The following is a 26251-nucleotide window of genomic DNA, read 5'->3' as shown; positions in this document are numbered from 1 at the left end:
TACTCCCAGGTAACTGGGTACAGGACTAGGTTTTGGCTTAGGGTTGTGGCATTGAGAAAAAGCCAGCCTTCCAACAGCTGTGTGGCAGGCAGAAATTAAGCAGGTTCAGCTGTTTCTAGTTTGGAAATACAATTTTTTTGGGGGGAAGAGTGGTGCGTTCGAATTCTGCCGGTCGGGAATGACACAAAGCAGACGCAAACGTCCTGCAAATCTGTGCCCTCTTTTTCAAGTCTGTTGGAGGACCCAGAAAAAAACGGAAAACCTTGTTGTGGCCCTCCTGTACCACAGGACTTCAAATCTTTAGTGCCCCTGTTTTGTGGCACTGCTTTCCCAAGGCATATGGATGATCAGTTCCCGAGTAAAACATAAGCAGCTAAGCACTGCATCCAACTTGCTAATAAGGGAGGGATGGTGATTCTTCTTTTATTTTAATTATCTACTTGTGTTTTTATCTTGTATTTTATTCGGTGAACCTGCCCTGAGACCTTGTGATGAAGGTCACTATATAGATTTAATAAATAATAACAACAACCCACATTCATTGGCACTGTGCAACTAAACCCCTAGATCAAGGAATTCACATTTTTTTTTAAAAAAAAAGTTGTTTTGGGTGCACATGAAAGATACTTTCCCTGCTTCACAGGAAAAAGCGAGACCTTCGATCAGTATCCAATATTTGTCTATTCTTCAGTGCTTTTACTCTCTTCCCTCTCCCCCCCCACAAATATATGCAACCAACCACCACCCTGCCAAAAGCATGTTCCCCCCCAGATCGTCTCTTTAATATAATTTTTATTTCTTTTTAATTTTTTATTGTACCCCATCCCCCCTTTAAATACACAACAGAAAGACATTTCCCCTCGCCCCATTCTGGGGTGCAGAGTTGTGGGGAGAAGGGGGGCAGTCTGAGGAAAACAGGGTGGTCTCGGAGGGTGAGCCGCTGTAGGAGCCCACCCCCTCTGGACGCCCCGAATGTAGTTCGTTTGGTTATTTTTGTGGGGGATTCTTTCTCTTTTTTTGTAATCCCCCCTTCTCTACCCCACAAGTTTCCACTTCCATCAACTTCTTAAAATTCTTGTCCATCTTTGTTTTAAGTGGGAGAGGGCCTAAAAAACACTTGGCAGGTCGGAAGGGGGGGGGGGACAGGGCTGGGGAAAGAAAAGAACGGGAGAAGGAACCCCAAAAGAACGGACACAAAGGAGGAAGAAAAACGTGAGGGCGTAACTTTTCTTCTTCTTCTTCGTCGTCGTCGTCATATGTCTTTTTCTTTTTAAAAAAAATTATTTCCAGTTTGCTTTTTATTATTCCTTTTTGTTGGTGGGTAGTCTCTCTCTCAAACTGTTGGTTTTCTTTTTGGTTATTGTATAGAAGTTTTTTTTTTTTTTTTAAAGAGCTTTGGATTCATAAAGAGGGTTTTTTGTGTTCTTTTTTTTTTTCCTTTTTTTCTTTTTTGCAAGGACGTCGGCACACCAGCACGTGGCAGGTAACTGTGTGTGTGTAGACGGGAGGATCCTTCTGGTTTTATTTTATTATTATTATTATTTTCTTCTCTTTCTTTCTTTCTTTCTTTCTTTCTTTTTAAAGCCATCGGAGTAGGGGTTTTTTTTTGTGTGTCGTTTCCCGCGCGGAGACGGAAGTCACGTCTATCAGGAGGAAAAAGACAGCGAGGTTGTTAGTTTTATTTGGTTCCTCAGTGCGGGCAGAGACCCAACTGGGGACGAGGAGGAGGAGGAGGAGGAGGAGAGAGAGAGAGAGAGAGAGAGAGAGAGAGAGAGGAGGGAAAAAATGGCGGGAAAGAAGAGGGAGAGACGCCTTTCTTCCCCAGTTTGGTTGCTGTTCAAGTCGTTCAAAATCCATCAACAAGTTCGGGAGTCTGTCCATCCGTCCAGGACGGGAATTATTATACACAATGGGCAGCACATGCTCTAGGAGGGGTTGGGGGTGTGGGGTTGGGGACTCAGTTTCTCATCTTTGCCCCCCTCCCCCCCCTTAAGTTTTGTTTCCTTGGGTTAATAACTTTTCTTTCTTTCCGTCCATTATTTTTGTTTGCTTTTTTTTTTTTTTGGCCTTTCTCAAGTCGGTAATAACACAGTAAAAGGGTGGAAGGTGAGAGAGAGTGAGAGAAGGAGCTCTAAGCAGGTGTGTGTGAGAGAGGGATGGAGGGAGGAGAGACCAGGTTCGCACGAGGGCGTGCGACAGGTGTGCCGGCAGCGGTCACAAGCATGTGTGGAGATGGGCGGGATGGGGGGGTGTGGCTCTTGCACACATGAGGGGTTGGACTTTGGGCAAAGGATTCTGGGAAGCTCCCATTGACGCGAGGAGATGGTGCGGCGAGGGAAGGGGGTCCTGTTGAGATGCCCAGGGACCCTCCTTGAGGGAAAACATGGAGGACACCGAGACCTGAACCATAGACAGTGAGAGCCTCTCGTGCCTCTCTCATGTGAGGTACATGTGTATGCCACAGGAGGTGGAAGACTCTGGAATACACAGGCATGTGTGAAGGGACTGCGGGAAGGCGATGGGTTGGGCACCCATGTCGGACAGGATCCAGGAACCCCTTTGGGGAGGAGAGACCCTGGGAACTGGTGTCGGCCGGTGCACAGGGCCGTGAGGGCAAGGGGCACGGTGGGTGGCAGAGGAGAACAGCTTCTGCACTCCATGCAGAGCGCAAGGCATTTCTGAGGTGGGCACTGTTGGGGGGCTCCTCAGACGGCAGGCTGCCTTTCTGTTCCGCACCAGGTCAACTGGTCTTCCCTCAAGATGGCGGTGGGGTTGGGGGAGCGGGGTGGGACGGCTGAACATCTGGGTCCAGCTTTGCCCACATGGCAAAGAGCGTGGCCTTTGGGCAACTGGGTGTCGCCTTGGCCGGGGGCCGTTTCTTGAGTTTACTGGTGGCGGGGGGCTGCGTGATGGGCGTTTGGTATGGGCAGAGGGCGCAGGGCACCCCTTCCCTCCGCCGGCTGGTTGGCTAGTTGGTTTGGTTGCTTAGTCCTTCTCTCTCGGTTGGTGGCAGTGTAGCATCCGTCTCTATAAAGCTAGTAGTGTCGTAGAGGTAGCGTTACTTTTTGGGCTGGAGTCCGAGTGAGGTAATTTGGATTCCTCTTTGGCAAACACCGATGCGGTTGCTGCGTTGGATCCGGCCTTGCGCCGGTGAGCGCTGGAGCGAAGGTGGGCCCCCAGGGCCTCGCGCCCGCTCACAAGCACCTCGCAGGCCAGGCAGTGGTAGGTGCACACGGGCACCCGCAGCGGGGGCGGGGCCGCGGGGGGCTGGCGCCCAAAGTAGCAGAAAGTGGCCTGGTGGGCGGCGGCGGCCCCCTCGCTCTCGAAGGCCGCCTTGCACTGGCGGCAGAGGTACTGGTGAGTCACGTCAACCGTGGAGATGCCGGGGGCCTCGGGCACCTCGACGGGCGGCTCGGGCATGGGCGTCGGGAGCAGGGGGCTGGGCAGCAGCCCCATAAGCGTCTGAGGTATGACGGGGTTCATGGGGAACAGCCCCTTCTTCATGCCGTAGAGCTGCTGGAAGTAGGCCCCGGGCAGCTGCGCGCCAAAGAGCGAGGGGGCAGCCGCCGTCGCTGCCGCCGGCAATGGGAAGGGCAGGAACTGGCCTCCCAGCAGGGCCGGCACGGCGGCCTTCAACGTCTTGAGGTTCTTCACCGCGGCAGTGGGGGGCACGGAGGGTTCCTGGGCTGAGCTGGAGGCGGGGTCTGCCCGGCCGTCGCCTGGGGAAGTCTCTGGAGCAGGTGCCGGCGGCTCTGTGGAGGGGCCAAGCTGGGCCGGTTCCGGAGTGAGGTGCTGAGGTAAGGGGGGGCCCGGCTGCGTGGAGGCCAAAGGGGTGCTCAGGGCCCCGGAGGAGGAAGAGGAAGGGCCTGTTGGGAGAGAAAAGAGGTGTGAGTTGTGTGCTGCCTCCACCTGTTTCCTCAGTGTTGCCTTTCTCCACTGGCTCCCTGCTTCAAAGCCTTAGGGACAGAATCTTCGCAGGACGACTGGAGAGCCCAGCCAAGCCCTCCTGGGGTAGCTAAGGCTGGAGAGCATGAAACTCTTAATCTCAGGGTTAATCTCTTGAAGGACTTACATTGGCTCGCAGTACGTTTACGAGGACAATTCAAAGTGTTGGTGCTGACCTTTAAAGCCCTAAACGACCTCGGCCCAGTATACCTGAAGGAGCGTCTCCACCATAGCTGTCAACTTTTTCCCTTTTTTAAGGGAAATCCTATTCAGAATAGGGGAATTTCCCTTAATAAAAGGGAAACATTGACAGCTATGGTCTCCACCCCCATTGTTGACTCCGGACACTGAGGTCCAGCTCTGAGGGCCTTCTGGTAGTTCCCTCCCTGCGAGAAGTGAGGTTGCAGGGAACCAGGCAGAGGGCCTTCTTGGTAGTGGCGCCCGCCCTGTGGAACACCCTCCCATCAGATGTCAAGGAAATAAACAACCATCTGACTTTTAGAAGACATCTGAAGGCAGCCCTATTTAGGGAAGTTTTTAATGACTGATGTTTTAATGTATTTTAAATATTTTGTTGGAAGCTACCCAGAGTGGCTGGGTAAACCCATCCAGATGGGCGGGGTATAAATAATAAATTTGTTATTATTATTATTATTATTTATTAGGGGTTCGAGTCCCACGTTGGGTCTTGCAGGGGGTTGAACTAGATGATCCTCTACATTTCTACAATTCCACAACCCAACATCTGCTTCCACTGGTTGCTGAGATGGACGCCCTCTCATTCTGGTAACAAGACACCAACTACCACTCTCAGTGAACCACCCCAGATGCAGGGGGAAGAGGAGGAGATTTCGGCGCCATTTTCACCTCAACCTACTCCCGACGTGCACAATGGAAGCCTCGGGGACGGGGCAGGGGAAAGGAAAGGCTATGCTAGTGGGAAGAAAAGGGGGGGAAAGTTGGGAGAAGAGAAAGATAGTGTGGAGAACCAGAATGCCACACAGAGCGACTACTTGGGATGAAAATGACGCCATTTCCACGCAAAATGGCAGAAGTGGGGATTAGGGTCAGAGCAGCATGTGGAGACCTAGCGGTACTTATGGAGAGAAGCTGAGCGGATATTGGACTGGAAAGATCCCATAGTGAGTGGCGAACCTGTAACACGGCTTAAAGACGAGGCCCTATCCCCAACCTCCTTGAACGTAACTTACCTTTCCTTCCCACCTCTCACTCACCTGGCACAAAGGGAGCCATGCTTCCAAGGGAAGATGGCACTGCGGCGGGAGGCATGGAGGCACCCAGCCTGGTGGGAGATGGCGTCCCTTTGTCCGGCACGAGCTCATAGCACTTGCTCTCGCTCTTGAGCTGGGCCTTGATGGCCTCCTTGAGTCGGGCGAGGTGCCCACGGGAGAAGAGGTGCCCACGGCAGGACACGTAGAAATCGTACTTGACTTCGCAGTAGGGGCACTCGGCCTGCGATGGAGTGCTGGGATGCCCCTCCTCGCCACCGCTGGCAGCCTTGGCCTTCTTCTCCTTGGCCCTGGCGTTCTGGAACCACACTTGGATCACCCGCTTGGGCAGCCCTATTTCCTCACCCAGCACCTCGCACTCTTGCATGGTGGGCGTCCTGTAGGCCTCGTAGCAAACCTTCATGATCTTCAGCTGCAGGCTGGACATCTGCGTGCGATATCGGCGCTGGCCCAAAGCGTCGTGCATGCCTCCAAAGCCGCCGTCCGCCCCTCGGTTCCGCCGGCTGCCGGAGAAATCCAGATCGGCCAGCGACGACGAGGAGGAGGAAGACGAGTCGCTCATCTCCCCTCCCGACAGGCTCCGGTCTTCGTTCTCTTTTGGCAGTTCTTCTTCGGCTGCTTCTTCCTGCGCTTGTGGGTCCGCAGGAATCTCTGGCTTCGCTGGAGGTAGCTGTAAGCTCACCGCAGAGAGGCTGGGCGCGAAGGCCGCTCCGTAGTGGATGGTCTGGTCTCGCGGCAGAGGGCTGAACTTTGGGAAGGCGGAGGGGAGCACCGGCGAGGGCTTGCCGGTTGCGTTGGCCGTGCCGGCGTTGCACCGAAACTGACCCTTCCTCTCGCGGGCTCTCGTGTTCTGGAACCACACTTGAACCACCCTCTTCTTGAGCCCAACCTCTTCGGAGATGCAGTCGAGCATCTTGCGGGTCGGGTTGGAGTCCTGCATGTACCACCGGTACAGGATCTCCAGCTGCTCCGGCAAAATGGTGGTGCGCAGGCGCTTGTCCCGCGGGGGCTCGCTGTCCCCTCCCGCCATGCTGGCGCACTCGCTGCCGGTGGGTGACAAGCTCCCATCCTCGTGCTTCCGCTTCTGTGCCCGGGAGGGGTCTGGGTGGGCGGCGCGGTCGCCAAACACCAGCGGGGCCAAATCCAGGGGAGGCTGGGGGGCAACTGGGGCTGGCGGAGGGCCGGTTGCTGGCATGTGAGAAACACGGTGGATATTGAGGAGGTCGACGCTTGAGAATTTGGCTGTGCAGTGGTCACAGGGATGGGTGCTTGCACTTTCAGGAGGGGCCGTGGGTTGTTCCTCCTCCTGAGGTTTATCTCCAGTGCCTTCAATCTTGGCTTCTCCGTCACCCCCTGAAGGCTCGGGCGGCTGCTGTTGCTGTGGCTGCTGCTGCTCTTCTTCTTCCTCCTCCTCCTGCTCCTCTTCCTCAGGGCCCTCGTTCTCCTCCTCGGCCCCCTCTCCCTCTGCATCCACCGGCTGGTCGTTGTAGCACTTTTTAAGGTGGCGCATGAGCTCAAAGATACAGCGGAAGGACGCCCGGCATTTCTTGCAGGAGGGCTGCACGGCGGCACCTCCGCCCCCCACGCTGGCCTCGCTCCCGCCGCATTTCCGCGCTTTCTGGCGGGCGTTTTGGAACCAAACCACGATGACCCTGTTGGGCAACCCCAGCATTGCAGACAGCCGCTCCACCTCGCCGTCTTTGGGGTAGGCGCTGCACTCGAAGAAAGACTGTAGGGCTTGAGACTGGAACTCTGTGAACTTGGTGCGGGAGAAGCGCCGGGTGGACGGGAAGCCCCCGCGAAGAGGCTCGGGAACCCCGGGCCCGCCGCCGCCATCCTCGTCCTCCGCCCGGAACCACAAGGATTTCAAGCGCTCAGGAGGCACATGGGGGGTCTCGCTCTCTAGCGGCGGCACCACCACTGGCATGGGCTGCATTAAAAACGGAGGGCAGAGCGGGGGGATCTCCAGGGGCAGTGCGGCTGGCACGGTCACTGTGGTGGTGTCTGTGGCAGCGGCAGTAGTTGGGGCAGGCGTCGTGGCAGTGGCTGTCTCGATGGGCAGTGCCGGCGGCGGAGGGGGATACATGCTGTCATAGCTCTTCCGGAACTGGGCGGCGTAGCGGTTGAGCGCCTCGAAGGGCAGGAACCGCCGGTGCACATGCTCCTCATGCGTCTTCAGGATGAGCATGTTGGAGAACTGCTTTCCACATGCGCCGCACAAGAGCTTGCCTGCTGGCGGGCGCGGAGGTGCGGCCGGGGCAAGGGCGGCAGGCTGCTTCCCCTCATTGTACTGGATCACCAGCTCAAACCCAAAGTTCTCTAGGAGGGCTTTGGCAGCCGTGCGGGATGCCTCGCTTCCTTGCTGGCCCCCCTCGGCCTCCTCAGCTTCGGCCTCTTCCGGCACCTCCGGTTTGGAGCCGGCAGCGGCTGCCGGTGCCTGCTCTTCCTTGGCTGGCAGAGGTGGCAGCAGCACGGGCGGTGTGGCCGGGAGGGTCAGTGCCGGGGCGGCCAAAGCCAGCTTGGGGGCCACCTTGAGGTCGTGCAGATAGAAGGGGAGCAGCAGCTGCTGTTGCTGCTGCTGGAGTTTCAGGAGCGACTCTGGCACCAGCGGGAAGGGCGGCAGCAGCGGCGGAGTGAACAAGGGCGCAGGGAAGCGCTGCAGCTCCGCCGCGGACGGCGCCAGGAACGGGAGCGTGGGCACCTGCACGCAGCCCGCCTCCAGGAGCTTGGGGGCTTCCGCTTCCAGCGGCGCTTCACACGGGGGATCCGGCTCGGCGGCCGGCAGCTCCGCTTTGCCGGCGGCTTCCATCTTGGCGACGCGGGAGCGGGTCTGGTGCAGGACGGAGCGCATGTGGATCTCCAGCGTGGAGCTCTGGTTGTAGGAGACCCGGCAGGTGGTGCACTTGTAGGGCTTGTCCGAGGAGGGCTGGAGAACGCCGGCGGCGCCGGGCTCGCCCCGGGACGGCGCGGAGGGGTCGGCCGAGGCCTTCTTCATCTTGTGCAGGTGGGAGACGGAGTTGTAGTGCACCAAGAGGATGTTTTTCTGCGTGAAGGACTCCTTGCACACCGTGCACTTGTAGGGCCGGGCCGGGTCGAGGAACTTATCCAAGGCGAAATTGGTTGCCTTGCGGTAGGACAGTGGGTACCGGGGGTCTTGGCTGGGCAGGGCGAGTGGAGAGGCCTCAGGAGTCTCGGCTGAAGCCGGTGGTGGTGGCGGCGGCGGCGGCTCCTCCAACGGGGCATTCGGATGTGGAGCATCTTCGTCTTCAAACTCCAGAGGAGCAACTGAAGGAGGAGGTGGTGGTGGTGGTGGCGGTGGCGGTGGAGGAGGAGGTGGAGAAGAGGTTGGGGGTGGCTTTTCTGGGGGGTCAGCAGGTGGAGCAGGGGAGGCTGGAGGAGGAGGAGTTTCAGGGCGAAGCACAGGAGCTGGAGAGGATTTCTCCCCTGTGAGTGGTGCTGATGTAGGAGAGAGGAAGAAAAAGGAGAGAGAAAAGCTACCATCAGTTATCCCCGCAGCCTGTTTTGTCGTTCCTTAGCCAGCATGTATTTGTGTGTGTGCATGGAGGTTCTAGGTGCAGAAGTGTAGCTTGCCACAGTGGATCGCAAATAGCACATCAACTATCACGAGACTCTTAATTTCAGGGTCTTGGGTTCGGGCCCCATGTTGGGCAAAAGACTCCTGCATTGCAGAGAGTTGGACTAGGTGATCGTTGTGGTCCCTGTCCTCGTCCTGTCCCCCCCCCCCCCCGGAACCACAGATATCTCCAGGGGCAGGGAGACTGGCATCACAATCACTGTGGCCCTGTCTGTGGAAGAGACCCAACTCTACAGTCCCACGATTCTATGGTGCTTGGTCTGTCTTTACCAACCCCACAATTCTAGGTGTTTGCTAGAGAGTTTGTCCAAAAACAGCTGGGAATCCCCAGGGGCGCCTGCTGAGAGCAGGTGTGCTTCCTGGCAAAATGCAGGCCTCACTGCCTGTGGGGGAATTCTTTTTATCCATGACGCTTTTCATACCTTGACGCTTCCTGCCTCATCTGTAAATGTAGATCTGTTTAAATTAGCTGCTTGAATTTTTGTAGGGTGTGTGTTCAAATGAAGCAGGGCAAGGACTGCCTTGACCTCATTCCCAATTTCTGATATTTAGGAGGGCTAAATATTTGGGGCATTTACAGCCCCCGCCCTGCAAGAGGGACTTGTGTTACTTAATATGCTTTGCTTCGGTCAGTGCACCGTTGGATTGCGTTTGTACTGCTTCTCAAACCAATACAATCGCTTGTGGCATCCTAAGAAGCCTTGTGGGTTTCCCAGGAAGCAGGTTTCTACTCCTCATGCCCTCCAGAGAGAGAAGCTTGAGAATAGGCACGACAAAGCCGTTGATTAGTCCTGCCAGTAGCTGCTTCTTCCTGCTTAATTTTTTGGGTTTTTTTGGGCAAGGGTTGCTAGGGAGGGGAGGTTAAGGTCAAGCAGGCATCCCGGGTGCCATGATATCCCTGGCATCTTGAAGGAGGAGGTGAAAGGTGAAAGGTGAAAGGTGAAAGCTCCACATGCTACTTACCAGCAAGAGGGCTTTCAGGTTCATTCCCAGCCCCCTGCTCTGAGCTGGGCATCCCGCCTGGCTTAAGTGGGTCAGGAGGGAGGTTGAGGCCGGGGATAACTTTGGTGGCAAACGTCATTTCCACAGTAGTGGCCTGGAGAGAAGGTCAAGAAGAAGAAAAAGGCAGAATTATATGAGCCAAAGGCGGGATGGGGAACAGAGGACCCAGTTATTAGTGATCATTTGGAGCAGGGATGCAGAACTCCCCAATTTATAAAGCACCGTATTTTTCGCTCTATAAGACGCACCTAGTTTTTGGAGGAGGAAAACAAGAAAAAAAATATTCTGAATCTCAGAAGCCAGAACAGCAAGAGGGATCGCTGTGCAGTGAAAGCTGAAATCCCTCTTGCTGTTCTGGCTTCTGGGATAGCTGTGCAGCCTGCATTCCCTCCATAGGATGCACACACACATTTCCCCTTACTTTTCAGGAGGGAAAAAGTGAGTCTTATAGAGCAAAAAGTACGGTATTTACAAAATGCTGCTGTGGCCATTTCACGAATGGTGGAAACAGGCTAAAGCTCACCAGTCGGTGGAGCCACAAACACCTCCCTCCTAATGACGCCCCCACTTGGCTCTCTGGATGATGATGATGATGATGATTAGAATTTATATACCACCCTATACCCGGAGGTCTCAGGTTGGCTCACAGAACAAAATCAAAATATAAAACCTCAAGATGCATACAGTGGAACCTTGATTCTCAAATGCATTGGTACTCAAACGCCGAAAACCCGGAAGTGTTCCGCTTTTCAAACGTTTTTCGGAAGCCAAACATCCAATGTGGCTGTCGGCTGTTGTTGCCTGGGCGCCTGCACTAATCAGAAGCCGCGCCTTGGTTTTTGAACATTTCGGAAGTCAAACGGACTTCCAGAACGGATTAAGTTTGGCGCTTTTGTTTTTGCTATTTATTTTGTGGTTTTTGTTTCTGAGGCTTTTTCGGTTAATTTGTTTTTGTGACGGTTCAGCTACTGATGGATTGATTGTGTGCCTGCGGAAATGGATAAAAGCCCCCCATCCAAACAATGACTATCATCAGTGGAGGTAAGGAAAAAATAATAATTTTAATTTTTATCATCTACAACACTGTCTTATTTATTTAATAGTACAGTACATTGATTATTGCTTTCATTTTATGGATCAATGGTCTCGTTAGATAGTAAAATTCATGTTAAATGGCTGTTTCAGGGGTTGTTTTTAAAAGTCTGGAACGGATTAGTCCGTTCTGCATTACTTTCTTTGAGAAAGTGCGCCTTGGTTTGGAATCCTTTGATTTTGGAACAGGCGTCCGGAACGGATTAAGTTTGAGAACCAAGGTACCACTGTAATCGAAATAAAAACAAGAACCCAATAACCCCCTGTTGTCCTCACCACTGGGTCCCCACATCTTCCCCAGCCCCTATTGTCAAGCACAGTCCCCACCTCTTTGACATCAGCATGACAGGCGCAGACCCAACAGGTCAAGCTTTCCAGAGAAGGAAAAGCTTCACCTGTTGAATTACCTGCAAAGGGTTAGTGGCATGTGAAAAAGCAGTTTCTGTGATTGTATCCCCTCCACCCTTCATATGATTCCAACATTAAGAGGGGCAGGGAGAAATACCCACTGAGCCAGCAACTCACCACCAGAAGCAGCTTTTCCACGCATTCGGGCACCACGTTGTGAATGTGGCTGAGGTGGAAGTGGAGGTTGGTGCGCCCGACCAGCTGCTCCTGGCAGAGCGGGCATCGGAATTTGGGCTGCACGGCATGCTGGGAGACGGTGTGAGCCCGGACGGCTTCGGCTGATTGGTCAGTGTAATTGCAGTAGGGGCAGCAGAACACCTGTTTGGCAGGAAGAAGGTGAAGGGGGGGGGGAGAGATGGAGGTCCGAGAAAAGAAAAACGTTAGCTCCAGGAAGCAGGAGGCTGTCTCTTCCTGGCACCTGGGGGGAAAGGGGGATTTGCATATATATCTCATTGAGGATTTGAGGGAAGAGGCGTGTCAGTGTAGGCAGAACGAAAGAAAACAAAAAGTTTTTAATAGGGAAACCACAAAGGGCGATTAGTAATCATTAAAAAGATGGAGCCGACACATGCTTGCTTCCACCTGCTCATCTTGGTTCTGGGCCATCTTCGGAAGAAAATAAATAAACCCTCCCCACACCCCAAAATACTGCCTTTTCTTACATGCAAACAAGCTAGTGCCCCAAGCGGCAGACCGGGGAATGTGTGTGGCTTAAAGGCCTTAGGCTGAAGGATCAAAGAGAGACATGAAAGTGTCTGTGTCAGGATTTCAGCTAAGGGCTGATTGGGATCTGCCGATAGCACAAGGCGGGTCAAGGGTTGAGCCGAGCGAAAATGAGAGGTTCTGTTGCTTTGCTGGACCGCCAGGTCCACGCCCGTGTGCTCAGTGGGGGGCAGCTGTAAAACGGGCATAATAAACCCAACGCTAGTTAACATCGAAGGGCTTGTTGCAAGGACCGATCTGATCCCGTCTGCACAGCCTTGCCAACGTTTTCATCTTGAGAATCACAGGCCTTTCTGGGCTGGGCAAGGGTGGCGTCAGAACAGACAGAGAAGTGAGTTTTCCAAACCCCTGGATGCATGGCAATGCAATGTTTATAGGATGGGACCAGTATAAGTAGACAGACAATCCCATTCAAGAAACAGGCTTTGAAGATGCAGTGGTACGGTTAACATTGTGTATTTCACAGCTGGTCATGCCCAATTTGTTTCATCAGGGTGGATCTCATCCCCCTCCGCCTGCTAGGCAGAGACGCTTAATTTCTGTTTTTAATTCAACCATATGGCCCCCCCACCAGGAACAAGCAAGCAAGCAAAAAAAATCTAATCTGCCAAGTGAAGTTTCACTGGGATGTTTGAGGCTGCCGCCGTTGAATCGTGTAGAGAGGGTTAAAATGGAGGAGACAGGGGCTTCAGAGACACTGTGTGATTCCCCCACCTCTGCCCCCCCCCCCACAAAGCCCCCCAATAAGCGCCACTCACTGTAGTGTCTCCCACACCTCCAGCTTTCGTTTCAGTCTCGTCAGAACCTGCAGGGAGGAAAGAAAGGCGGCGGGGGGGAACATTATGGTGTTTTCCTGCAGACACTTTCAAAATGGCGGTTAAAAGCTCCAAGGGGCTTTGAGGCCTGATGGAGGGGTGTGGTGAGAGAGGCGCTCTTGGGGGTGGTACCAGACAAGGACCCCTCCACCCACTGCAGTGGGAACAGCTGAATAGGGGGGCATTGGATTAGGCACCCTAAAAAGGATGCCTTGGCGGCCGCCCCCCCCCCATCAATGCAACCATCCCTATTCCTGCAAGCGCAAGATATTTGAAATGCTGAATTTTTTTAAAATCGCCATAACCCGCCCTGGGACCAGCTGGGGAAGGGCAGGTAATAAATTTAATAAGGATAATAAAAACAGCCAGCCTCACGGAAGCGGGGAGCGAGACTTGCTAGGACTCGCCCACAAATACCCCTGGTATTATTCCTTTTGCAGCAGTCGCGGTGGCAAAATGGGACTCTGCACTTAAGAAAACACTCAAAACCGAGCGAAGGCATTGCAGGGTCTTCGCCTCATATCCCTGGCGCTACAGCCCCCTTGTTGAGGATGGCTGCACCTTTCAACAGAACACCGCCTCCTTAAGGAAGGGTGGCGCTGGGGGAATCGAGGCACACAAACATTTGGGGTGTTGGGCATCCCTGAATGGGAGGAGCCTTTCGCATGGGCTGCCGCCATGAAGGAGGAGTTAGGGGCGTGGCCAGCAATGTAGGCGTGGCTTCAAGGCGGAGCAACCTCGCCAGTGGGCGTGGCTTTGCACAGAGGGGAGGAGTCACTCACCAGCCGCCTGGGCTTTACTCTGCGTTTCCTTTTCGGGGGGCAAGTTCTCTGGGACTGTTTCCTTCCCTAGAGACGGGGAGAGAACCACATGTGGGTGCGGGGTGGAGGGAGAAGTGAAATGGGGGGTTGGCTTTCCAGATGCTGTTGGACTCCACCAACCCCCAGCCAGCATGGGAGCTGTGGCCCAACTTCCAGAGACCTCCACCCCCCAGATAGCCTGGCCAATATTCCTGCTGCTCCTCTTTCACCTGGGAGTTTGGAAGGTGGGAAACCTGGGGGTGGGGTGGGGGGAGAGGGAGACGAGAGAGGAGGGAATTCCGCCGCCGACGCTGCGAGAGCCGGCATGACGCACGATCCAGGACTTTATCCTCGTCAGAGACTAATTAAACTCTCAACCCAAGTGGGATCGTTAATATCGAACGGACTTGCCTTCCCGCCCGGCAGTAGCAACCTCACTGCCATTGGCAACTCAATTAACACTATTCAATACACCCGCCAAGATGTTAAGACCTCCATTTCTCACAACACAGGGTGTTCTCATCCGGCAACCACCCCCCCCTTTCCCGGTGCACACTTTTCCTATTGCCTTCTCCTAACTGCTTCAAATCTCACCATATGCCTTCCCCACATAAGCAGGCACCCACCCCGGACACCCACATCCGATGCTCTCGCTTCCACTAGGCTCCCTGCTCAAAAAAAAATAATTAAAAATGATCCCCTTATCCTGCTTTACCCACCCAACCAAAGCCACCCATTCCCATCTTTTGGCTTGGAGTCTGCCCTCAGGACTGGACCCCCTCACTACCCCCCCCCCACAACCCACACAGCTCCCCTTCCCACATTTTAAATGCATTTTATGTAGCTGATGCTTGCTGACACTTCTGTGCATTCTCAGGTGTGCGGTGTTAGGGGGAGGCGGAACATTTGCAGGGTCAACAATGTTTTGAAAGATAAATTTGAAGCTGGGAACGAGGCCAGCTCGCATCACGTGGGGGGGGGGTGCCCGCCTTGGGCACCTGATGGGAGGTGGATGAGGGCAGCTACCAGCTAGGAGAAGGAGAGGAAGGGAGGAAACGCGATCTCTATCCTTCCTTCCTATTTCTTTCTCTCTTCCCTTTTTTCCTCTCCCTCCCCCCCCCCCCCGCCCGGCTGTGGTCCCTACATCTCTCTTTCTCATTTCTCCTCTCCTTCATTCTTCCTGCGGGTTGCTAGGCAACCACCCCAGTATCTGTCATAATCCATTATGAAGCTGGGGGGGGGAGGGGGAGGGAGAGAAGGAGAGGGAGGTTGGCGGCGGCGGTGGAAGAAGAGGAGGATGGAGCGTTCAGCAGCTTCTCGCTTGAATATCTGCGGACACAGGCATGCATTAAACGCAGAGCAAAAGGGGAAGACGTGGCGAAGCAAAGGGGGTGTGAAAGAGAGAAGGGGGGGAGAAGGGCAGACAATGGAGGAATGAAAGAGTATTCGGTACCCGACCTTCAGTTCTCCCCCCCCCAAAAAAAAACCTCCCACAGCCTTGCCACTTTGAACATTTGCAAGAATTGCTGTTTCTTCTCCTCAAAATTCAGCCCCTACTACTCTTGCTGCTATTCCCCACCATCCACCATTCATGCCCTTCAGTGCAAATCTGCAGCCTGGCACCTTCTGCGGGTTTGCCACCCTCGCCGGCGGCACGGGGTGCCCGCCATGGCCAACCTGCAGGGCCGTTACCAGCGGGGTTGGCGGGAGCAAAGCAGATGTATCTCTCGAGGCCCGGGGTGCTTTCTCCGTTCTGGAGGAGCTGCAGGCGCCACTGGCCATGGGAGTCGCGGTGTTGGGGAGAGCGGAGGTGCTGGATCATGGCCAGGCGGTTCGGCGCATCCGTGTTGCAAAGGAGGCAGCGGAACGGGGCAGGTTCGGGGCCTGGCGGCGCTGCCGATGTCGCCTCCATTTCCAGGAGGAACTAGTGGGAGAGAAGGAAAGAATTGCAGATAGCAAGGACATGGGATCCGTTCAACGTTCCAGGTGGCTCCCTCTGAGAAGTGGCTCCCACCTGCCCCTTCTCACACCTACCCTTTTCCTCTTATAGCATGCCTCCATTCCTCTAAAGCCCCTCCCATTCCTGTGGCTCCACCCCCTTTCTGCTTGGCTCCACCCACTTCCTGTTAGGAACGCCCTGAAAAGGACAGCTTAGCTCCACCCCCTTTTGGCAGGAGTTGGAGGAAGGCCGCTCCCTGTGTCATCCACAAGCCCCGCCCACTCCCCTCAGACCCCGGCACCTTGTAGCCTTGCAGCGCCTCCTGGTGGCCGGCTCCCGCCACGTGCAGCCTTATCTTCTCCTTGCTGTTGGTCTCGTATTCGCAGAGATTGCAGTGCAGGTGGAGGGGCGGGCCGAGCGGAAGCTCCGCCCCCATGTGGGCCCCGAGGCTGCCCCCTTCGCGCAGGTGGGCCGCCAGCTGGTACTTGAGGGCGTGCTTGTCGGTCTTGAGGTGCAGCTGGAAGTTGGCCTTCAGCTGTGTGCCGTAGGCGCAGAGCCGGCAGCGGTGCAAGTCGCCCGACACCTCCTTCCACTCGGCCTCGGGCAGCGAGCGGGGGGCCGCCGCATGCCTCAGGAGCGCTTCCAGGCTGTCCGTGTTGAAGGCTTGGCACACCAGGCACCCAAACAGCCTCTGGGGAGCCCCTAGGTCTGGCACAGAGTGGGGCGGCAGCGGGGAAGGTGGGGCAGGCTCTGGAGAGAGTGATGCAGGAGCTGTGGGGAGAAGGGCGGCAGAATGACTGCCTATGGATGGAGAGGGAGACACACTTCAAAATATTATTATAATTATTATTGTTGTTATTATTAGGTAAAGGGACCCCTGACCATTAGGGCCAGTCGTGACCGACTCTGGGGTTGCGGCATTCATCTTGCTTTATTGGCCGAGGGAGCCGGTGTACAGCTTCTGGGTCACCTGGCCAGCATGACTAAGCCACTTCTGGCGAACCAGAGCAGCGCATGGAAACACCGTTTACCTTCCCGCTGGAGCGGTACCAATTTATCTACTCACACTTTGACGTACTTTCAAAGTGCTAGGATGGCAGGAGCAGGGACTGAGCAACAGGAGCTCGCCTCGTGGCAGGGATTTTAACCGCCAACCTTCTGATCGGCAAGCCCTAGGCTCTGTGGTTTAACCTACAGTGCCACCTGCGTCCCTTATTATTAATTATTATTATTATTGATTAAATTTGCATGCCGCCCACTATCCATAGATCTCAAGGCAGTTCGCAACACGAAAATGCAATATGGAAAAACACAAACTACATAATGGCAATACACCAAAGCTGGGGAGATAGCGAGTGAGAGGAGCAAAACAGAAAGGAGCAGAAAGAAAAACTGCAAAGACCAAAAAAACAAAACAAGAGTAGAGACTGTGGCCACGTTCACACAGCACATTTAAAGCTCTTTGATACCCCTTCAAACAGTCACTGCCCTTGGAGGTGTAGCTCTGGGGAAGAAATAAGGGGTCTCTTAACAGCTCTCAGAACCCTTAACAAACTACAGATCCCAGGATTCTTTGTGGGAAGCCATGACTGTTCACAGGGCTTTAAATGTATTGTGGGAATGTGGTCTATAAGGGAAGGGAGAGAACGAACGACACAAGAGGCCTATTCATTATCAGTTGAGGTTCCCACCCAGCCTTTAGATCCCATGTGGACAGAAGCAGCAGTGGCCATGATTGGGGAGGGGAGGCGACCATCGCTTACCTGAGCCCAAGGCAGCCATCTTCCTGCCGGCGGCAGCGTTGAGGTGTGGGAAGCCTCCGTTGAGCAAGATTTGGCTTTGCTCCATGGGCTTGTCCCCCCGCAGGGCTGAGCTGCCCGCGGCATGAGCGTGGTGGGGGTGTGCATGGTGCGAGTGGCCCAGGGCCTGAGCGCCATAGAACTGGAAGAGCTCCGGCTGCCCCTTGCCCCCTGGCGTGGCTTGGGCCTGCCCCAGGAGCCCGGGCAGTGCCAGGGGCAGCCCCTGGTGGAGCAGGAGCATGTTCTGCATGTGCTTCTCAGAGGTCATGTGGATGCGCAAGTTGCGGGAGATGTTGGTTTCGTAGCTGCACACTTTGCACTGCCAGGAGGATTTGCCTTTCGACTCCTTCTCCTCGGGCGACGACGGGGTCGGCGCCACCGGGGGCGCCACCGAGGGGGCCCCGCCGCCTCCCCCCGTGGCCTGGTAGCCCTGCAGGTTGGCCAGGTGTTTGTCGGACTGCATGTGGATACTGAGGTTGCCCTTGGTGGTGGTGGAGTAGTTGCAGGCCTCGCAGCGGTAGGGCTTGTAGCCGCAGTTGTAGCTCTCGCCCCGGGCCAGGCGAGGGTGCGGCCCGCCGGTGCTGCAGTAAGCGCAGTGGCTGTTGTTCTCGGGATGCTTCTCCTTCATGTGGACGTCTAAGGTCTGCTGGTACTTGTAATGCCAGTTACACTTGGGGCATTTGAGGGTCTTGCAGGAGTTGCGCGAGTGGAGCAAGGACATGTGGCCGGACAAAGTCAACCCCGAATAGGCCATGGCGGTGAAGTCTTCCCCAAAGGAAAGTGAGTGCCCTCCGTTGTGGCTGCTGCTGCTGCTGCTGCTACCGCTCAGCCCGTTGTTGACCTCAAACGTGGTGCTCACCATCTCGCTGGCCATCCCAACACTGACGGTTCCATGCGTCACGTCGGCTGCGCCAGCGTCATGGGTCAACCCAACCCGACCGGCGTCCGGGTTGGCGTTGGCTGGGCTGTCGCTGTTCACTTTGGTGCCCAACCCGGAGCTGTTCGTTCCGCCGGCTGACTCGGCACGAGCGGTGTCTCTGGCCAGCTCTGCACTGGAGGCTTCATTGGCCAACCCAACGGCTTCGTTGGCCAACTCCGCGTTGGCGTCTTCCTTGGGCAACCCTACGTCAGCTGCAGCGTCGTTGCTGTTAGCCTTCTTCAGCGGCGTCTCTGAGAGCGGGGTGCTGGCACCCGTGGGTGGGCTTTGGCCGTGTGAGCTTTGGTCTGGGAGAAGCCTCCCTTCCTCTTTCTGATTTTCGGCCGCCACTGCTGCTGCCTCCTCCTCTTCCTCCTCCTTTTCCTCTTCTGGTTTCTTCTCCGCGCTTCCCTTTGCCCAGGGCTCGCCGCCGACCCTTGACTCTTTGGCATCTGGTGGCTCGCATGGTTTTCCTGGGCTCCCCTTCTTTTTCTTTTTCTTCTTCTCTTCCTCCTCCTCCTCCTCCTCCTCCGTTACATTCACCCATCTGCTACACATTCGGACATTGAGGTCTGCCTTGGTGGTGGGCTTATTTGGTTCGAGGAAGCCAAGCGCGGTGCCTTGGAACACGGCAGAAGCCCCTCCAGACAGGGCCTGGCATTCGTCGGGGCTCAGCTGCGCCCCGTGGGCTACGCGGGCGTGAGCCGCCAAGGGGCGCCCCCGGCAGAAGGAGAGGCGGCAGATCAGGCAAAGCCAGATGGGTGGGGACGGCAGCTCCCCTTCTCGGCCAAGGCCGGCTTCCCCTTTGAGGTTCTCCTCGTCCTCCGCCAGGGCGGCGGCAGGGGCATCTTTGGGTTTGGTGGGAGCGTTTTTGGCAGACATGGTTCGAGGGGGGGCCCTGGCCAGTCGGAAACTGTAGAAGGCGCCGTGAGGGGTCCACTCGCCTGGCGCTGAGGTATTCTGGGACATTTGGTCAGTAGACGTAAAGCCTTGGTTTGGGCCTCCACCGCGCTGGACGTGGAGGACGGACACCTGGGGAGATGTGGTGCTTAGGGAGCCCTTTGGTAAGAGAACGTGGCCGCCGCTGAGGAGATAGGCCGAGCCCTCGGCGGAGAAGAAGAGCGGGGCCTTGCGCCCGCCGTCCTCTTCCCCCTCTCCTCCGCCTTCTACTTCCTGCTTCTTCCCATCTTCTCCGGGTGGCGCCGCTTGCGGGGAAGGCGGTGGGTTTGGCGTCACGAGGCCGCAGTCGGCTTGGAGGAGAGGCCCGGGCAAGATGGCGGCCGGGAGCTTCGCGGAGCCCAGCGCCGCTTGGGAACCGGAGCAGGGCCTCATGGTGTCGTTGGGAGAGGGGGCATCAGAGGAGGAAGAGGAGGAAGGGTCCGAGAGGGGGGGTTCTTTGGTGGCTGGAGAGGCAGGAGAGTCCTGAGTGGGCCGAGGCGCGGCCCTGTCATCCTGCCCGTCGGCCGGGGGGGCAGCAGCGGAGCAGGAGGAGGAGGAGGAGGCAGAGTTAGAGGGGGCGTCCATGGCGGTGCGGGCGCGAGGGGTGCGGAGGGGTCATCTCAGCACGGGAGCCGAGACCCTGAAGGGGAAACAGAAAAAAAGGCAGCCAGGTGTGAAATCTTGTTTCTCGTTCTGAATTCCCCCTGTGTCAGACCTTCCTCAACTTTTGGTTTGCAAAGCAACTGGAGGCCACAATTTGACAGTTGAACTGCTCTGAGAATTGTAGCTCTGGGAGGGGAATTGGAGTCTCCAAACAACTATCTGCGCCCTTAACGGACTACAACTCCCAGAATTCTTTGGGGGAGGCCATGGCTGCCTGAAGCAAAATGATACTGCTTTAAATATATGGTGTGGAAGGCTGCTTCATCTAAAGTGACTTTAGCATAATTGAGTAGGAACATATGAAGCTTCCTTATACAATCGTACCTTAGAAGTTGAACGGAATCCGTTCCAGAAATCCGTTCAACTTCCAAAATGATTGAAAACCAAAGCACGGCTTCAGATTGGCTGCAGGAAGCTCCTGTAGCCAATCCGAAGCTGCAGAAGACCCATCAGATGTTTGGTTTCCAAAAGAACGTTCGAAAACCGGAACACTCACTTCCGGGTTTCAATTGTTTGGGAGCCGATTTATTCAGGAGCCAAGGCGTTTGAGATCCAAGGTACAACTGTACAGAGTCAGACCAGTGATCTGTTTAGCTCTGTGTTGTCTGCACTGGCTGGCAGTTGCTCTCCAGGATTTCAGGCAGGGTTCTCTCCTAGCTCTACGTGAATCTTTCTCCATGCTATCCAGATACTCTACCACGGAGCTGCATCCCTTTCCTAGACAGGCCTTGCTTGCACCCGCCACCAACCTCTTCCTCATCCTATCCCGCTTCTGGATGGGCAAAGTGATTGTGCAAACACCTGAAAGAGCTTCCACCACTCTTGTCCCCAAATTATACTCTGGAGGTGTGTTCGCACATACTGCTCTCTCGCTGATGACTGTAATATCATGGGATGTCTTGGGGTCCCTGCCAATCAAACTCTACGGGAGGGGACCTTAGCTCGGCAGTGGAGCGCATGCTATGCTTGCAGAAGGTCCGGGTTCAATTTCAGGGCCCCTCAAGTTTGGAAGGACCAGCAGAGGACAATAAATACTCCTTTCGTGGAGAGCAGTTGCAGGCCAGGGATAGGCTTATTGAGATATAAGGTAGTTCTTATACTCCTAGCCCAGGGATATAGTGCATGCTTTTATGTGCAAAAGGTCCCAGCTTCGAGAAAGGCCAGAAATGTTCAATGGGAGCTTATTCAAGCTGCATGTTGTTTAGCTATGCCCGTTCTCGTCTTAAATCAGCTCCCAATAAGGGGAGAGGAGAGCTGGTTATGGCAGGGTGGAGGTGGGTGGGTCAGGGACTCCTGGAAGGGCAATTGCAAAAACATTAGGAGGACTCTGGGCAAACAGCCTGGCTACTGGAAAGGGGGGGAAAGCAAAAGGCTCTTCTTCTCGATCTGGGCTGGGGAAGGATTTGCAATGCAAATTAATAGCTTAGCATGCCAGCAGCTGATAAAAGTGGGGGAGGAGGCAAGGAAACACAGGAATCCTTCCATTCTGCAGAGTACAAGCGCTAGGCAAATGCATCCATCCCCACATTCTCTGCTCAACCCGTCAGAGGCAGGAATAGGTTCTCCTGGCAACTGCCCAGCCCCACTTGAAGTTTCCATTTCCTCCCACATTCAGACAGCCACCTCATCCTCCCACCTTCCTGGCACTCCGTTCAGCCCTTACGTAGACATCGCTTGAAACTCCCGTTGTCCTAGGCGCATTTTGCGACAGGGAATCTCATTAGCTTCTGAGCTCTGGGTGCAGCGCTGCGCCGAAGATTTCAGATTAAAACTGCGGAGTGGAAGGAAGGGAGGACCTTTTTTCTGCCTCCCCACTTCCAGCCACTCTCTGAAGACTGGAGAAGAGACCCTCTTAAGAATATTAGGGGGGTCAGTTTCGCCGTCTGTCCACCATAGTGCGGCCACCCGGAAGAATATTGGGGGGTAGGCAGGAGAAGGACGAGATGATGTGAAAAATGCACATAATAGTTGCAGTTCATTCATTTTCAGCGTTGTATTCTTGTTATAAAAAAGCACACCTAGACATTCCGTTGTTGCGCCCATAACCTAGTTTTTGAAGGTGCCATTTAGCTCCTAGCTTCCATATCTCAGTTTCTAACACTGTATGCAGAGCACTGCATCTGAGCATCTGCAAAATGCCAGGTTCCTCACTGCTGAGAAGCCAAAGCTAATTCCCCAGACATCCAGGATTAGAGAGGGCGGGCTTTCAAGAAAAGCTTTAAGTTTGAAATTAAGGGCATGCATATGCACACCTATCTACAGATCTCCCCAGGCCTGACGGCGGCACGTGCAGGTGTGGGCCCACAGCCTGTTTGGAAGGGCAAACCGCAGCACTCGAACTCCACCCTCGCCCCAAGTCCATCTGCAGGTCTACTCACTTAAGACAAGTGCGTTTGCTGCACATTTTAAGCACCTTCCTCCATCACACATCACCAATATTATCCTCATTTTAGTTTCTCCCCCAAAAAGCAATTTGATGTGACATTCTAATATATTCCGGGCTGCAAAACCAGAGGTATAAAAACCTTCTTCAGCCAAAAGCCAAAACAAATACTGTTTTCTGAATGCAGGGTCTTGGGAGAGAGAGCCAGAAAGCTTCGAAGCCACCACCAAAAAGGCCCTATAAAACTCCTCATTTTTGTTTCCATTTCCTTCAGTCACAACACATCAAGGCTAGATATCACCCATTTGTCTACTTGTCAATCCACTTATCTCTTTCTCTCCGCCCACCCACTCCCCACCTTATAGAATAAAGCAAGCTGGTCTTCCTTAAAAATTGTTAATAAACCGAAACGCAGATTACACAGAACGTTCTGATTTGTACTGTTATTTCAGCAAATATCCCTTCCCAGGAAGGTTGTACTAGCTCAAATTTCCGCCACCTTTCCAAACTGTGATTCTGCAGCTCAGAGGGACGAGGGCCCACACGACAAGGCCCTTCCAGGAGTTAGGACTAGCAGGCGTCAAAAGCCGACCCGTCCTTCACAGATTTGCCATTCCTTTGGCGGAGGCAGAGAACAGCAGCGGCAACCGCGATATCCTGCGGCATGGCGTTCCACAGATCGGCGGTGCTTTCTGTGTGAAAGCCGTTTCTCTTTGCCGTGAACCTCAACCCTGCCAACTCCTGCAGACTTGACCTACCTGTCCTGCCAACCCTTTGCCCAAAAAAACCACATGACTCATCCATTTATCCAGCTCCAAATCCTCTCCTAAGCTAACGTTCTGACACACCACTAACCCAGCCATGACAAGGCAGGAGTTTCCACACAAGAGTTTCTCAGCTCTCCCCAACCCCCCCCCCCAATAGTGAATCCAAGCGAACCAAGATCAGAGGTGGGGGAACATGCACGCCTCTGAGTTATGTTGCACACCCAACTTTAGCACGCCCCGGCCAGCATGACCAATGGTTAGGGATGATTTGAGTTCTGGCTCAACCTCTGAAGGGCCAGAGATGCTCTATCCCAGAACTAGACTACTGGACGATCAGAACATTTGTCATGGTGTTTTTATTGTTGTTGCTTTTATTTTTATTTTATGTTTGCTATATACCCCCCTGATGTTTGCTGAGAGGCTGGTATATGAATGCTTTTACAAATAATTGTCAGTCACTGTAAGTTTGTGGGGAGGGGGGCATTTGCCCCTCAGGGAAATGAAACTTGGGGTATTCCCTCTTGAAAATCCCTACCACCCCCCTTCGTTTGACTTTTCACGGGGCGGCAGCCCCAGCCAAATTAAGTGTGGGCTGGAATGACCTCACCCCCCCCCCGAGGATGCTGGGAGTTGAAGATAATTGGGGGGGGGGCAAGGAGAGGAGATATTCCTTCGCCCCCGCCCGCCACAAATATCACCCTCCGTATCAGTAGTGGGAGCCATGGCAACCAAACAGGCTTCAAACCGGTTTCGACAGGGAGTGGAGACGGAGTTGGGGTGGCAAAGATACCAGCCGCACAACCCAACACATGCGCACCCCCAAAATCCCTTCACGTGGGAACATTCCTAGTCCATCAAGCTCAATATTGTCCACTCTGGCTGGCAACAGCTTGGCAAGGTTTTGAACCGGAGCCATGTTTTGCCCTACCTGAACCCGAGGCCCACATGTGCCCACATCTACTCCCTAGTTTCCACACAACCAGCTTCTCCTCTTCTCCCTCCACACACAACCCCCCCCCCTCGGTTGTCCGCCCACCTCAGCCCTTTAACATTATTATCTTTGCGTCCCAGGAGGAAAGACACCCTGTTAACTTTTTAATATTTTCTGTTCATTCCTCTGCTTGTAATGGAGGAAGGAAGAATTGGTGGCGAGGGGGGGGGGGTTAGAAAGAGAGAAAATGTGCTTTCTTGCGCCCTTCCTCTCTTCTCTCTCTCCCCCCCCCCATGCATTTTCTCTTCCCCTCCCCCTTCAGAGGGTGGTTAGTCAATGCAAATTGTCTCATTAAGGAGAAAAGGAGGCGGGAGACATAATTAGGCGGCTGCTGCATATTTATTATGAGGGAGCCAGAGACACAAAGGCGTTTGGTGGGGGGGGGTAAGTTGCTTGGTTGGTTGGGGATTGCATTGTTGGGGGGGGGGAGAACAGAGAGAGAGAAAAGGAGGGATGAAAGAGAGAGAGAGAGAGAGAGAACGGGAAGAAAGGAAGAAAAAAAGGAGGAAGAAAAATGAGATATGAGATTGCAGGAGGCGTGATGTAGAGAATGGAATAGGAATGAGAAAGGGAGAGAGAGAATGGGAGTGAAAGGGGGGGGGAATTGGAGGAGGCAGAAAGGAGAAGGAAAATACATATAGTATAGAGAGATGCAGGCCCCAATCCTAAGAAGGAATGTATTTCCTTGGGTCAGTGGGTTTTACATCCAGGTAACAGAGGCCACGGCCAAAGTGGAATTGGGGGGGGTGGGGGGAGGCAGATAGTGGAAGGATGTTGGGGGGGGGAGAAGAAATAGGGGGGCAACCCCAGCATGATGAAGTGGAGGGAATGCAAAGGACAAAGCGTGACAGATGAGGGAGGGAGAGGAGAGAAGAAGGCAGCAGAAAGAGAGAGAGAGAAATGGAGGAGATGAAAAGGGCGAGGGAGGGAATGGGGAAGGATTTGGCTTGGGGGGTGGGATAGAGAGAGAGAAAGTGCAGAGATGGAGAGGGAAAGAGGGATGGAAACCCAATAAGGAATAAATTCATGGAGGAGAAAGGGGATATTGGGGGGGGGGCGCGCCTGATGATGTTTGCATCCTCTTTGGATATATATTAAGAGAAGGCAAAGGCAGGCCACGGAAGAAAAGAAAGGGGGAAGAAGAGGAGGCGGAGGAGAGGTTGTTGGGGGGGGGTCCTCTCTCTCTCTCTCCCCATAGAGGAGGCGGGGGGGGGTCCTGCAGGCGCAGGGGGGGGAGGGGCTCCGCGCAGGGCGATTAACGGGGAGATTAATGTCTAGGGGTGACAGGGGAGGCAGCCAGAGTCAATAAAACGAGAAGCACAGTGACAGGCAGCGCTTTAAATTACCCTGCGCAGCGGGGAGGGGAGGCGCTGGCGGATCTCTTCTCCTCTCCCTCCCTCTCCCCCCCCCAAACCCACCCACCAAAGCTTGGGCTAATGCCCTTCAAGCCCCGATCTGTAAACCGTACCCCCCCCCAAATAATTTCCCCCCCTCAGCGCCTTCCTCTTATCAAATCTGCCTCGCGCCCCCCCCCTTTTCCTCTTCTCTTCTCCCAGCTCCCCATCATCAAATATTTGCTAAACTGGTTGATGAGAGTCCTGTTAACATCCAGGAGAGGGAAGGAAGAAAAGGAGGGGGGGCGGGTGAAGAGAAGGTTAAGGTTGGTTTTGACAACAGATTTCCAGCGTGGTCTGGAGGGGAGATGCTTTTGTAAAAAAAAAAAAAAAAGTGGGGGGGGAGGCCTGATTTCCTCCCCCCCCCAACTCTCTTTCCTCTAAAGGGCAAAAGGGGAGAGGGGGGGTGAATATACAGACTAATGCGCCTCCTCTCCCTGCTTTTGTTTAATCCTGCAACGCACTTAGGGCTTCATTTGTATATGATTTGCATACAATATTTAGCAAGAGGCACCCTGGGTTGTTTTGTGTGTGTGTTTTCTTTTTTGGCACTCTCCGATCTGGGAAAGGGGGGGACGGAGGAGGAGGAGGGGGCAGCTGAAAGGCACACACACACACACACACACACACCCCTTCTAAATTGGTGTATGCAAATATATACAGCAAGGACTGGTGCATAAATTAATCTGAGAGTCAGGATGACAGAATTAGGTTAGCTGTCCCGTCAAAACCCCAACCTGCACAAATGTGCCTTAGACCTGGGGGCCAATTGGTGTGTCTCAAAAGTTTCACAACCTGGGTTTCTTTCCATCCCAAAACCCAAATGAGAT

At 54.5% G+C, this 26251-nt stretch overlaps 1 protein-coding gene across 4 annotated transcripts in view; it reads right to left on the bottom strand.

The window, feature by feature from the left end:
- Positions 1 to 2976: 2976 nt before the first annotated feature.
- ZFHX2 (zinc finger homeobox 2) overlaps positions 2977 to 26251 on the bottom strand; it is a 30829-nt gene continuing 7554 nt past the window's right edge. Inside the window, exons 2-10 of one of the 4 annotated variants that reach the window (XM_081835574.1) lie at positions 17333 to 19863; positions 15871 to 16370; positions 15254 to 15554; positions 13613 to 13678; positions 12774 to 12820; positions 11410 to 11610; positions 9754 to 9886; positions 5181 to 8651; positions 2977 to 3866 (exon numbers count right to left, since the gene is read on the bottom strand). In XM_081835574.1, coding sequence (XP_081691700.1) covers positions 3028 to 3866; positions 5181 to 8651; positions 9754 to 9886; positions 11410 to 11610; positions 12774 to 12820; positions 13613 to 13678; positions 15254 to 15554; positions 15871 to 16370; positions 17333 to 19808 — 8034 coding nt within the window. In that variant the 5' untranslated portion in view covers positions 19809 to 19863 and the 3' untranslated portion in view covers positions 2977 to 3027. Of the gene's footprint in view, positions 3867 to 5180; positions 8652 to 9753; positions 9887 to 11409; positions 11611 to 12773; positions 12821 to 13612; positions 13679 to 15253; positions 15555 to 15870; positions 16371 to 17332; positions 22387 to 26251 lie in introns of those variants that run through there. The other 3 variants (XM_081835576.1, XM_081835575.1, XM_081835577.1) reach the window with 3 other exon arrangements.

This window comes from Podarcis erhardii (assembly GCF_964252035.2).
Source record: "Podarcis erhardii genome assembly, chromosome: 13".
NCBI classification, from domain to species: Eukaryota; Metazoa; Chordata; class Lepidosauria; order Squamata; family Lacertidae; genus Podarcis; species Podarcis erhardii.
This window is presented reverse-complemented; position numbering and strand designations above follow the sequence as displayed.